General features: G+C 54.3%; 2 protein-coding genes and 1 long non-coding RNA gene across 4 annotated transcripts in view; 2 read left to right on the forward strand and 1 right to left on the reverse strand.

Annotated features, from left to right (window-relative positions):
- Window positions 1–124: 124 nt before the first annotated feature.
- ODAD4 (outer dynein arm docking complex subunit 4) lies at window positions 125–9,481 on the reverse strand. The gene is made up of 12 exons (XM_066205186.1): window positions 9,334–9,481; window positions 8,774–8,905; window positions 8,335–8,488; window positions 5,984–6,045; window positions 5,151–5,301; window positions 4,155–4,379; window positions 3,641–3,848; window positions 1,769–1,855; window positions 1,377–1,573; window positions 1,110–1,210; window positions 806–884; window positions 125–426 (listed from the first exon to the last, which is right to left on the reverse strand). The coding sequence occupies exons 1-12, from the start codon at window positions 9,442–9,444 to the stop codon at window positions 347–349; spliced, it is 1,587 nt and encodes a 528-aa protein (XP_066061283.1). The 5' UTR covers window positions 9,445–9,481; the 3' UTR covers window positions 125–346.
- On the forward strand, window positions 2,947–5,668 carry LOC136301935 (uncharacterized). Of its 2 annotated transcripts, XR_010723966.1 has the most exons (4): window positions 2,947–3,232; window positions 3,415–3,555; window positions 4,243–4,311; window positions 4,478–5,668. It is a non-coding gene; the product is annotated as an uncharacterized lncRNA (long non-coding RNA). The 2 variants fall into 2 exon arrangements; XR_010723965.1 differs by having other exon boundaries at window positions 4,243–5,668.
- Window positions 9,482–10,923: 1,442 nt separating the features above from the next.
- ACLY (ATP citrate lyase) overlaps window positions 10,924–11,317 on the forward strand; it is an 18,463-nt gene continuing 18,069 nt past the window's right edge. The window contains exon 1 of the mRNA XM_066204797.1: window positions 10,924–11,235. Within this exon, the coding sequence (XP_066060894.1) occupies window positions 10,924–11,235 (312 nt within the window). The remainder of the gene's footprint in view (window positions 11,236–11,317) is intronic.

The raw sequence follows: 11,317 nt of genomic DNA on the forward strand, positions 1-11,317 counted from the left end.
CCCGAGGCTCAGCGCCCCGCCCCGCCCGGCCGCGGAGGAGCCGGACCCGGGGATGCTGCCGGGACAGTTCTGTGCTGCGGCGGGGCCGGGGCTGCCAAAGGGGGATACGGGGCGGGGGGCGCAGCGCTCCGAGTACGGCGGCGGCTCAGACCAGCTCCTTCCCTGCTAGGGACACCCCACTCCAGTGCTGGGTATGACGCTTGCTCAGTATTTATTTAATCTTCCCGTCTAGGCTTTACTTTTCCCCACTGCTCTCCTTTATTTCCTTGTCCGTTTTCCCCTCTCGAACGTTTCTGTCTGCTTCTGTATCGTTTCCGTCTGCTTCTGTACCGTTTCTGGCTTCCTCTTACGGGTTTTTATCTTGATTCCCTTGTTTCTTTTTCGCATTCTTAGTGGTGCTTATGTTTTTACTGCTGAAGAGGCGATCTGGGAAGGGAAAAGGAAACTTAAGCCAAGTCCTAGAATTCAGCAGTTGGGCACAAGAAAGACCCCCGGGCTCCCTTACGCTCACCAGGAATCTCACTCCCGTCTAGGTGCTGGGACGGCAGGCGCTGGGCTGCACCGTCTGAGGGGAGCAGCCCCGGGAGCTGCGGGCACAGCGCCCTGCCAGGACCCTCCCAGCGAACCCCAGGAGGGGCCGGACCTGGGAGAGCACCTGAAACCATGCTGGACTTCCACCAAGATTTTAATTTAATACTTGCAGGGAAATGGGTGCTGTGGGAATTGTAAGGTGCTGCTGATGTGCAGAACAGGAGAGTGGGGTTTTTTTCCCATTTCTGGGTGCAGAGGTGTGAACAACAAGTACCTTCATGTGAGGGAAGTGTCCCGCCTTTGCCACTTCTGTTCAGCTGCGCAATGAAGATTTTGCTCACATTATCCAAGGCCTGAAAGGGATGAAGTTCTTAATAAAAGTTCTTCATAAAAGCCCCAGAAACGCAGCTATATACTCAACATTTTCCTGGTTTCTTTTGCTCTCTGCTATCATTACCAAATCCTTTCCTACTTAAAACTGCATTTCTACGGCATTACTGGCTGGAGTATCCCAGCTGGGATAACAGCTACTCACAGAGGCTGCCCAGAGCTCCTCCTCCCCTCAGCAGCCCCCTTACCGCAATGATGCCACGTTGAGCAGCTTCACTGGGCACAAGCTTCGCCTTCTCCAAAGCCCTTTCAAAAGTCATGATTGCAGACGGGTAATCTTTCAATTTCACTGGAACAGACAAGGATATCAGCTGTTTTAGCCCAGGATCAGGAGAACAGCAAGAAGTAATCAAGCCAGTCTTGCTCTGAGCAGTTGCTTTGGCTGTTAAATTCTAGAGTTGTTTTCAGAGCAGCTTCTCCACCCTGAGAACAAAACCTGGTGCCCACATCTTTACCTTGTGCCTGTGCCACTAGCACGGTGGCGTGAAGTTGCCACTCCACATCTCCCTCTTCCTCTGCTGACTGCAGGGACTTCTGGCCATTATCTTGGGCTGCTTCAGCTTTACCCAGCTCAAGGTAGCACTGCCCAATTTCATGGAACAGCCATGCCTTCTCCAGGCTGGATTGGGCCAGTGGAATCTTCTCCTCCCAGCTTCAAGCAGAGTAAGACAGACATACCTTTACCAACCCTCACTGGGTACAGCTACAACTCAACCACTGATGGGATAGCAAAGGGCTCAGGTGTGAAAATTTCCCCAGGCCTGGCTGCAGCGAGAACGCACAGCTGCAGAACCATGACCTGGGTCACTCCAGCCCCCGGATGCCTTTGCTGCTGGGCTGTACATACGCGTTGATGGCCTGCTGGAACTTGCCGATCCGGGCATACACGTGGCCAATGTGGTCCAGGGCCCGGGACATGCCGTCCGTCAGAGCGCTGAGACAGGGAGACAAAGGGATTGTGTCACTAGAAAACCACACTCACCTGTCAGGTTGTGAGAATGAGAAAGAAGGACGTTTATTTTTGGGATCAGGGTTTATATAGCTCTTGGGGTTTGATCAGGGATTGGGGATTAAGGTTGACACATCTCTGACCCCACTGGTCAAACCAGAAGTCCATCAATTTTATCCTTCCCCCTAGAAGGAATGCTCAATTTACAAACATCACTCTTTGTTTGTGTTACAATGCTTGAAAAAGCTCCAGTCCAAGAATGTAAACATCAGAAGGCTGAAAAATCAGGGTGACAGGATTGTGGCACTGACATCATCCTGTTCCTCACTCACTCTGGGTTTCTTCAGCCTCATGGTCCCTTTGGTGCTCCCCATGCCCCAGAGAAGCGTTGGCAAGTAAAGGGCCCAGGTCAGACTGAAAGTTGTTAAATCAAGGTTGATTTTTGATTTTATCTACAGCTCTGGCAGCTGACCCCATGAGACACAGCGGAAATGGTTTAGCTTTGCCTTTGATTATTATTAATTTTTGTGCAAATCTGGGAGTCCTTGGGAAAGTCCTTGGCAGTCCTTTCCACTTTTCTTTGCCTCTGTTTCCCTCTGTGTCCCTGACAGTCATGGATGATTTCTGTCTTTCAAAGTAAAGACACAAAAAGGTGTCTGCTGTGTGTCTCCAGGCTCCTGACACCAGCCCTGATCCCGTGCTTGGACCGAGCTTTGCTCCATGCTATAGGTAGCTCCTTCTGTAATAACAGACCCTGTGGGCTTTAATTCTTTTTTTTCTTAATTATCCTCGTTCTCATCTTCAGAAGCGGCTTTGCCTACCCTTACCTTCGAGATGGAAAAGCCATTATATGCGATGGGAGTCATGGAATCACAGACCCGTTTGGGTGGGAAGGCATCATCCAGTTCAAACCCTCCTCACGGGGTCATTAACGCGGGTCATTAACGACTCATTAGCGGCGGCTCCAGCTGCAGCCGCCAGAGGGCGCGGCCCGCCCGTCACCGCCGGCCCTTGAAGGCACCTGGCGTTTGGAGAGGTCCCGAGCCCAGGCATCTCCTCCCGCCCCTCTCCCGCTAATTCCTGCCTTTACCCGGCCCACTCGGGGAGTGGGATCGCCAGGAGAGAGGCAGCCTTTTCCTAAACCAGTATTCATTTCCCAAAGGATTTTTGAAAACGAGAAACAACCACTCAGTGACATTTTAAAAGCTCAGTGCACTACTGCCAAATCTAAGTCCCAAATCACTTCAAGCCACTGTTCCATGATTTCTGCTATGCTTTGCAAACTCTTGCTAAATCTAGGACTACATTTTGCTCCACTGTGGTTCAGCTGGAAGAGTCGTGGGATATGTCCAGTGCAGACAGGTAAGTACATCTGGAAGTGACCTTTATTTCAAGCCATGCTTAATGGTTTCTATGAAAAGGAGTTTAAGACAAAATGTAGCAGAAAACTGGTGCAATTTCAAGCCTGATCTTCCTGAGAAGGAAGTGCCTGCTCAAGATTTAAGTGCTGAGACTGGGACTTGTATTCTTTTGTTTCGCTACAGCAGAGGTTTTGATGTGCCCTGAGCTGTGGGTCCTTAAAAATCTGCTTCAGGCTCCTTATTTTGAATCAGTGAAGATAAAAAGTCACCACAGGCCCCAACACTTGGGCAGAGCTGAATGTGTAACCCTGTTAAACCCTCCAGGTGAGAATTACATTACCTAATGCTAAAACACCCCCACAGAGGCACTTTCCCCTTTCTCCACCCACCTGAACTTCCCAGAACTTACTTCTGCCTAGCACAATCCAGATCCATTTTATGGCTGAGCAAAGCTGCCTCCGTCTGTCCCATTGCCATCTGTGCATTCCCAATGCAGCTGTGGAGATTCCCAATCAGTTCATGCTTATTGGGAACTTCATTCTCTGACCACGCTTGTATCCGTTTCAGCAGACGCTCAGCTTTCCTGCAGCTTTCCTCAGCGGAACCTCTGGCCAGCACTGGGGACAGGGAGCAGAGTTTGACACTGGGCTGTGACACAGAGACATTGAGGAGTTGTGAATTCCCCATCCCTGGAAGTGTTCCAGGCCAGATTGGATGGGGCTTGGAGCAACCTGGGACAGTGGAGGGTGTCCCTGCCCATAGTGGGGGGGTGGAATGGGATGAACTTCAAGGTCCCTTCCAACCCAAACCTCGATACTCGGGTTTTGAGACATGGCGAGGTTGCCAACCCTCAGACAAAGCTTGGGAATAGTTTGAGCTCCCCACAGCAGTGGGAGGCACTCGGCGTCCAGCCAGGGACCTACACAGCTCAATATCCTCCATATTCTTTGCAATGGATTTGCTAATGTCAGATGGTTTCTCTTTCTTGTCCCGCATCTGCTCCTGCCGCAGGACCTTACGCTCGTACACCCGGGCGTACATCGGCTTCTGCTGCTGCCAGAAGTCCCGCCGGTGGTTCAGGTAGGAGATGCCACCCAAAACCAGGTCCATGACTTTCGTCCCCTGCCTTGTGCTGCTCTGCATCAAGTCTGGAAATAAGATAAAGTAGAACTCAGGTGAGAATCTACAGACCTGAGCTACTGCTCAGTGGGGAATTGATTGGGAATGTTTTTCTGTTCTGACACAGAAAATCCTGGAAATGAAAGGGTCCTGTGCTCCTCAGAGCTGAAGTGATGGGAGAGTTAACAATAAACTGTTCCCCGTCCCGTGTGGTTCAGTGAGCTGAGCTGGTGTTCCAGCCTCATATCTGCTGCCTTCTCTGCTGATCAAAGCCAAGAAGGGGCCCAGTAAGTGGGGCCAGCTGTGCTGAGCACCTGTCCTCTGGGATAGAACATCTGTATGGCACATCTGTATTGACAGGGCACTTTGAACAGAGCTGTGGATCAGGTTGGCAGATGGAAACTGAGAGGACTTTTACCTGCCTGCAAACCAGACCGCCCACATGCGTAATTAATGCTGGCAACACTGTAAAACCTGTGAGCAAACCAAAGCTTAATTACTTCTCTGTTTGTGGGGAAAAAGTTCCCTAGAAATAAGGAGAGTAATCTTTGTGTCTTTTTCTAAAATAAGATACTTCTTCAATTCCTGCATCTTGGCCTTAACGGCATTTATAAGAAACCAACAGAGGAGTCACAGCCCTGTGAGCAGACACCTGCCTGTGACCCCACCACTGTGAGCACCATGTGCTATGTGAGCTCTGGTACAACTAGCAAAGAGTCACAGGGATATAAAAGAGGAAAAGAAATAAAGAAGAATAAAAAAAGGATGAAAGAAAAATAGAATCTGCTGAGGAGAAACACCTTCATCCTTGAGCAACTTCTCCAGGAATGCCTTGTCAGCATAAAGCGCTCCAAGAAGCTGTTGCTCTGTTTTTGGACTCTTCTTCTTCGTCTGTTTTTGATCCTTAGTTGGTTTGTTCTGCTGGTTTTGGTTGTCTTTTTTGTTCTGCAGCTAGTAAAAAAGCAAAAGGAGTTGGGGGACATCAGTGGGGAACACTGGAATGAGCAGAATTCTGTTTATTCTCCATTTAAGACAGCTTATTTTTGAAATAAAAGCAAAAAGTCAATGTCTCAACAACTGCTTTGGCCACGAGCAATTGAAATTCTGCAGCCAAGTGTGCTCCCTGGGGATCACAAGGGTGTTACAGAAAGGATAAGAACCAGTTCTGGCCTCTCAGAGGAGCAAGACACCATTGCAATGGAGCACAAAAACTGAAGCAATAAAGAAAGTGTCCATTATCGAAATTGTGACCCTTAAACATCAGGTAAACCCAAAGTCAATATTGGAGCTCACTGTGCCCTCCTCGACCTCTGGGCTGTTACTCAATAGCCTCGGATGGGTGTCTGGCAATACCTCCAGATATGAGCTGGAGGAGAAATTCCAGGTTTTGTTCCTGCATGGTGGCTCTTCCTGCCCTTCTGCCTTCCCCTTTAAATTCTGGGTGGCTTGAGCCAGACCTGCATTAGAAGCAGGTGACAACACTCTCATGACAGGCCAGTGTATTTTAATGCTCCAGAGGCCCTTCAGCATGGCTCCCACAGCCATGTCCCTGCAGGGACTGTCACTCCTTTGGTGCCCATTTCAGCATTACAACAACTCTAGAAGCTTCCTCAACAGGAACCCCGTGCTGTACCTCTGCCTGCCTGCTCACAAAGCACAGCTCCTCCTTGCTCTCCAGCTTCACCGAGGATGGATCTGCAGACACAGAGGGGTCTGTGTTAGTGCTGCACCCCAGCCGTGCAGGGTGTTTCAGTAAAATGCCCATAAAGGTGCCAAGCCCAAAACATTTGGTTACAACCAAAGCTTTTCTAATTCTTTCCCATGGAATAGGGGGTGTTGGTGTGTTCTGGGAACAGGGAATGCAGCTCATCCACCAGTTCTTCTTGGGATTTTAATTCACATGGCACTGGGGGCTCCTGATGCAATATTCCTACAGACAGGGTACACCCTACGTGGAAACTGAAGGAGAAGGATGCAAGTTCTTCTGGGGGATCACAGCTGGAGCATAAAATGGAAGAAAAGGTATTTTAAAGGCTTGTGCACTGATTAGGTCAAAAGGCCCATTGTGTTTTCACGTGACCCCTAGTACCACCATCTGTCCACACCCTGGGAGGAAGAGTGCGGAAAAGCTCTTTGTTTGGTCTGAGGGATGGACAGAACTTTGGAGGCTGCTGCAGAATTCCCTTCAGTGCAGCCACGGGGCTCAGACCAGCAGCACGAACACAGGCAGGTCACGGGAGCAGGTGTTCCCATCCATCCAGGTGAAGCAGAGTCAGGGAAGCAGTTTGGGGATGTACCATGTTAATGCATGTGCATTTCCCAACTATTCAAACATCCAGATCCATGCTGATGTGTTTCCATGCTTCCCTGCATCTCAGAGCTATTTCCTGATTTAAAATAAGAGTTTTCTAGTTTTTTAATCCATTCTTGTGCCTGCAGCCCAGGAGGTCCAAAGGTGGTTAGAGCTCTTGGCACGGGATATTGAGCTGGGAAGATTTCAGCTGGAGCTGTGATTATATCTGAGCATTGTGCTAAGCTCAGGAAGCAGCAGGAATGGAGGAAAGCAAGCCAGATCTGGAAACCTTCCCTGTTTTTTAAATAACTATCCCATATGAAAGTGCTGCAGGCTCTGGTGCCACTGGCACGTGTTAATCCCTGGCACTGGGGGAGGGCTGAAGTTTTGAAATTTTGGGAGAGGGAGGCCCAGGCCGACCTGGGAATCTGTGTGGGGTGTGAGTGGGGTGTGGCAGGGCAGGGACAGGATCTGGGATCCACTGGAGCTGCTCCAACCCACCGGGCAGGTTTGGCAGCTCCACAGGAGTCCTGCACGGGTGTTCCACTCACGTGTCAGAGGTGGCAGCCCCAGGTGAGGTGTCTGTGCCCCACAGGGGAACACATCCTGTTCACGTGTCAGAGGTGGCAGCCCCAGGTGAGGTGTCTGTGCCCCACAGGGGAACACATCCTGTCCACGCCTGCTGGCAGGGCTAAGAGAAAAACTAAGGGAAAAGGGATTCTCTGTTTGTTTTTAACCCCACGAGGTCCTTGGCCTTTCCTGTCTCTACAGGACCTGCTCGATGATCTGAGCCAGGAAAGGTGAAAGCAGAGCTGGTTACAAGAGTCAACAGTTTCACTGCTCTTTTGCAATGAAAACTGGAGGAGAGTCAGGATTCCAGGAGGCCAGTCTGAGGTGGCATGCCACATTTCATTCCTGGCTTTGAATACAGGGATAAAGGTCTCAAAATTGATTCTGTAGTTAGTGCTGGAGGTAGATTATAGAATCACAGGATCCCAGAATAGTAATAGTATAGATTGGAAGGGACTTTAAAACTCATCCAGTTCCATTTCCTGGAATTTCACCTCCTGTGGGCAGGGACACCTTACACCATCCCAGGTTGCTCCAAGCCCCATCCAGCCTGGCCTTGGACACTGCCAGGGATCCAGGGGCAGCCACAGCTTCTCTGGGCAACCTGTGCCAGGGCCTCTCCACCCTCACAGGGAAGATTTTCTTCCCAATATCCCATCTAACCCTGCCCTCAGGCAGTGGAAAGCCATTCTCCCTTGTCCTGGCACTCCAGACCCTTGTAAACAGTGTCTTCAACTTCCTTGTCAGCTGCTCTCATGTACTGGGAGGCCACAAGCAGGTCACTGATGAGATGAACTACTCTGGTCTGTATTCTCTGGAAAGTTTTCATGATGATTTTGGAAACTGGAGTGTCAGGATTCACCTATAGAACGAAGGGGATCAGATTGTGTATGAACAGGCATTCAGGGGAGAAAGAAAGAATGAAAGAATAAAAGAGCAGGGTTGCCTCTTTGTGGTGCTTCCTGGTGCTTCTGGATGTATCTGCCACAAATAACATGAACCCAGAAGCCGAGAGGCTCTGGTGTGGGGCTCTTGGGTCACTTGCAGAGCTGATTTGCCATCAGCTGTGCCCTGAACAGCGTTGTCTGGGCTCATGGGGGTCAGAAAGCGACGCTTCTTACTCCCAATGCAGTTGACAATCGCCTCCTCAGCCTTGTTGATGCCCAGCTGGAACTTGTGCAGATCTGGGCGGAGCCTTCGGCCTCGGTGGTAAAACACCAGAGCAAACTCAAAGTCACCCATGGTGTACAGTGTCTCTGCTTTTTGGTAAAGCCCCTAAAACGACATTTCGGGGAACAAATTAATACAATGAGGGAAAACTTTGATGGATCTCAAGGAAGCCCTGTCAGGCATACGTGAGAGCCCAGGGCTGTAACAACTTGCATACATTAAACCCCAAACCTGGAGGTGCCTGAGCACCTCAACAGCTCCGAGAGCAGGAGAAATCTCAGGAGAGTCTGGAGTGAGCTCCTTCCTCACAGCTCTGCCTCAGACCCTGCAGGGTCTCACAGACCCAGGCCAGCCCTTGGCCACTCCCCTCCAACCCCTTCAGCTGGTTACCTCGGAGAATGTTTTGTCAATTTGGAGCGAGGCTTCAGCATCTTTCAAGGAGTTTTCTGTGTCTCCAAGTTTCAGAAAACACTTGGAGCGGGTGATAAGGCAGTGCTTGTCTCCTGCTCTCAGCTTCAGCGCCTGGAACCACAGATACGGACGTGTCACGAGTGCTGGACATGTCCCCACACACGGATAAGTCACCTGTGCGTGCTCAGCACCACAAATACACAAGTGCAGGTATTTTCTGCCCCAGTTCCCGCATGGATGAGGATGGTTGACGATGGACGAGAATAAAACTACAAGGATTTTACTAAAAAGAGTCTTCTCCTGTTTTTCACAGGTTCTCTGTGCTGCAGGCGCTGCTCTGTCCCTGAACTGCCTCGTCTGGGTCACCCCTCGTGCAGAGACCTCCTGGGGACACGTCCCTCCGTGCCTCCCCCTCTTGCCGCGGGTCCCTCCGCTGCCTCCTCTCCCGCCTGAACCGACCCGCGTCCCGTCGCGGCGGCCCCCCCCGAGGCCCCTCCCGCCGTGGGCAGCTCGGTGCCCTCGGGCCGCGGCGCCCTCACGTCATTGAAGCAGCCCAGAGCCTTGTCGTGCTGGCCTCGCCGGCTCAGGGTTGTCCCCTCGCTCATGAGATTTCCGAAGGTGACGACGGGCAAGCCACTCCCGTCCGCCATGGCTGCACCGCGGCGCCGTTGCCGAGCACCGGTTCCAGGTGACACCCGCTTCCGGTGAGCGGCCCCGCCCCGGAAGTGACGACGGCGCCCCGCCGGTGCCCACGTGGGCTGCCGGTGTCCCGGGCGGCCCCGGCCCCGCTCGGATCCCGATTGCGGCCCGGCGCTCGCTACCGGGGAGTGCTCGCCGAGCCTCTGGCCCGACCCGGCTCCGTGCCCGTGGGTGTTTTTCCACCCGCGTTCCCGGAGCCCTGCGTGGCCGGGAGGGGTGGGAGCGCGGCCGCTCGGTACAGCCGCGGTGCCGAACACCGGGCAGAGGCGGCTCCTCTGCCCCAGCGGGCAATGGCCTGTGTGATCCGTAGGGGCAACACGAGGGCAGCCACCGCCTCCCTACAGTCAGTTATTCGGTACTGGTTCGGTGCCCGCCGCTGGCCCCGGTACCGGTTTCACCGCTGAGGAGTCTAATCCTGGCCAAAGAATTGAGGAACGGCAAATGCTGCTGGTTCACTCACATTAGCACTCCAGTCCTGACTTTATTTTGGCGCTGGGTCAGAGTCTGCGCCAAGATTTGAGCTTGAAACACTTTGTCCCTGCCAAGTGACTCACAGTAAGGGCGGGGGGAGGGCATCTGTCCCGCTCGGAACCGGTGACATTTAATGTCACCACGAGGCAGATCAGCGCTGCCAGGCTCCAGACCGCGCTCGGCGCTGCCCTGGGCCTGGCCCTGGCCCAGCACGGCTCGGCGGCCGCCGCCGGGACGGGAGGCGGGGTGGGAGTCACGCCAGGGTGGGGAGACACGCACTGCCGAGCTCTGGAGTGGGCGGCCGGGCTGACACACCCCGTCCCCAAGGAGCCGGGCAGGGAATTTCAGGCAGATTAAGAGTTCGGCAAGTGTTTTGCAGGAGATTTTCCCCTGCTGCCATCGCCGGATGTAACACGCCGTCCCCAGCGGGTTGGGCAGCAACACTGTGTTCGCGGGGGCTGTCGCAGGTCTGTGCCCAGCCCGGTGACACTGTCATGGGGACACCACAGCCCCGGCCACCGGGGCAAGGCCGCCTGTTCACGGCGCCGGGTGCTCCCTCCGCGCCGCTGATGAGCGCGTTAGTCACAGGCTGGAAATACCAGGGAAAAAGTGAATGTGGGGTGGGAGTTCCCAGGAAGCAGGAGAGCCGTGGCGGCTGCCTTGAGAGGCTGGTGAGGAAACGGAGCAGGGGGAAGGCAGGACGCTCCCGATGCGTTCTCGCCCCGCTGCCCCGCTCCCGTTGGCCGCGTCCCCGGGGATCGCGCTCCAGCGGTGCCGGCGCAGTGGCACCGGTGACCGGCTCTGGCAATCCCGCCACACCCCCGTGGGTACCACCGGGCGCCGCCCGCTCCCGCAGTCACCACACGCCCGTGGGAGGTTTCTCGGCATGTCCCAGGACTGGGCAAGGAGCCCCGTTCCCGCCGCCGGTACCGCTGGGCAGCGGGCCTGTTGACGTCATCATGGCCGGTGACGTCAGCGGCGGCGGGTCTGGCGCGGGGGGTCACGGCCGCGGGCGGCGCCGGGGGCGGGGCGAGAGTGCCGGAACTACGACTCCCACAAGGCCGCGCGGCCGCACCCCACCGACGGCGGCCAATGGGCGCGCTGCGGGCGCTCAGGCAACGCGCACGTGGCAGCGGCGGCGGCCAATGGGCGGCGGCGGCGGCCGTAGCCTGATGGGCCGGGGAGGCCGCGCTCCGCGAACAAAAGGCGGCGGCGGCGGCGTGAGCGGAGCCCGAGCGGCAGCGGAGCGGCAGCGGCCGAGCGGGGCCCAGGTGAGTGGAGGGAAGGCTGCAGCGCCGAGCTCTGCCCGGCACGTGGCGGGGCCCCGCACGGCCCCTCTGCTGGCGGCGCCCA

The sequence above is a fragment of the Chamaea fasciata genome, unplaced genomic scaffold (genome assembly GCF_029207755.1).
Source record: "Chamaea fasciata isolate MVZ Bird 193981 ecotype frontalis unplaced genomic scaffold, bChaFas1.0.hap1 SCAF_27, whole genome shotgun sequence".
In the NCBI taxonomy this organism is placed as follows: Eukaryota; Metazoa; Chordata; class Aves; order Passeriformes; family Sylviidae; genus Chamaea; species Chamaea fasciata.

Excerpts from the sequence above, each read along its gene's own strand:
- ODAD4 (XM_066205186.1), bottom strand. The coding sequence starts at position 9,444 with ATGGCGGACGGGAGTGGCTTGCCCGTCGTCACCTTCGGAAATCTCATG. Across the intron at positions 6,046-8,334 it reads GATTGTCAACTGCATTGGGA|ATCCATCCTCGGTGAAGCTG; the intron begins GTAAGAAGCGTC and ends CTGTGTCTGCAG. Across the intron at positions 3,849-4,154 it reads TATGGAGGATATTGAGCTGT|TGCTGGCCAGAGGTTCCGCT; the intron begins GTAGGTCCCTGG and ends CCCTGTCCCCAG.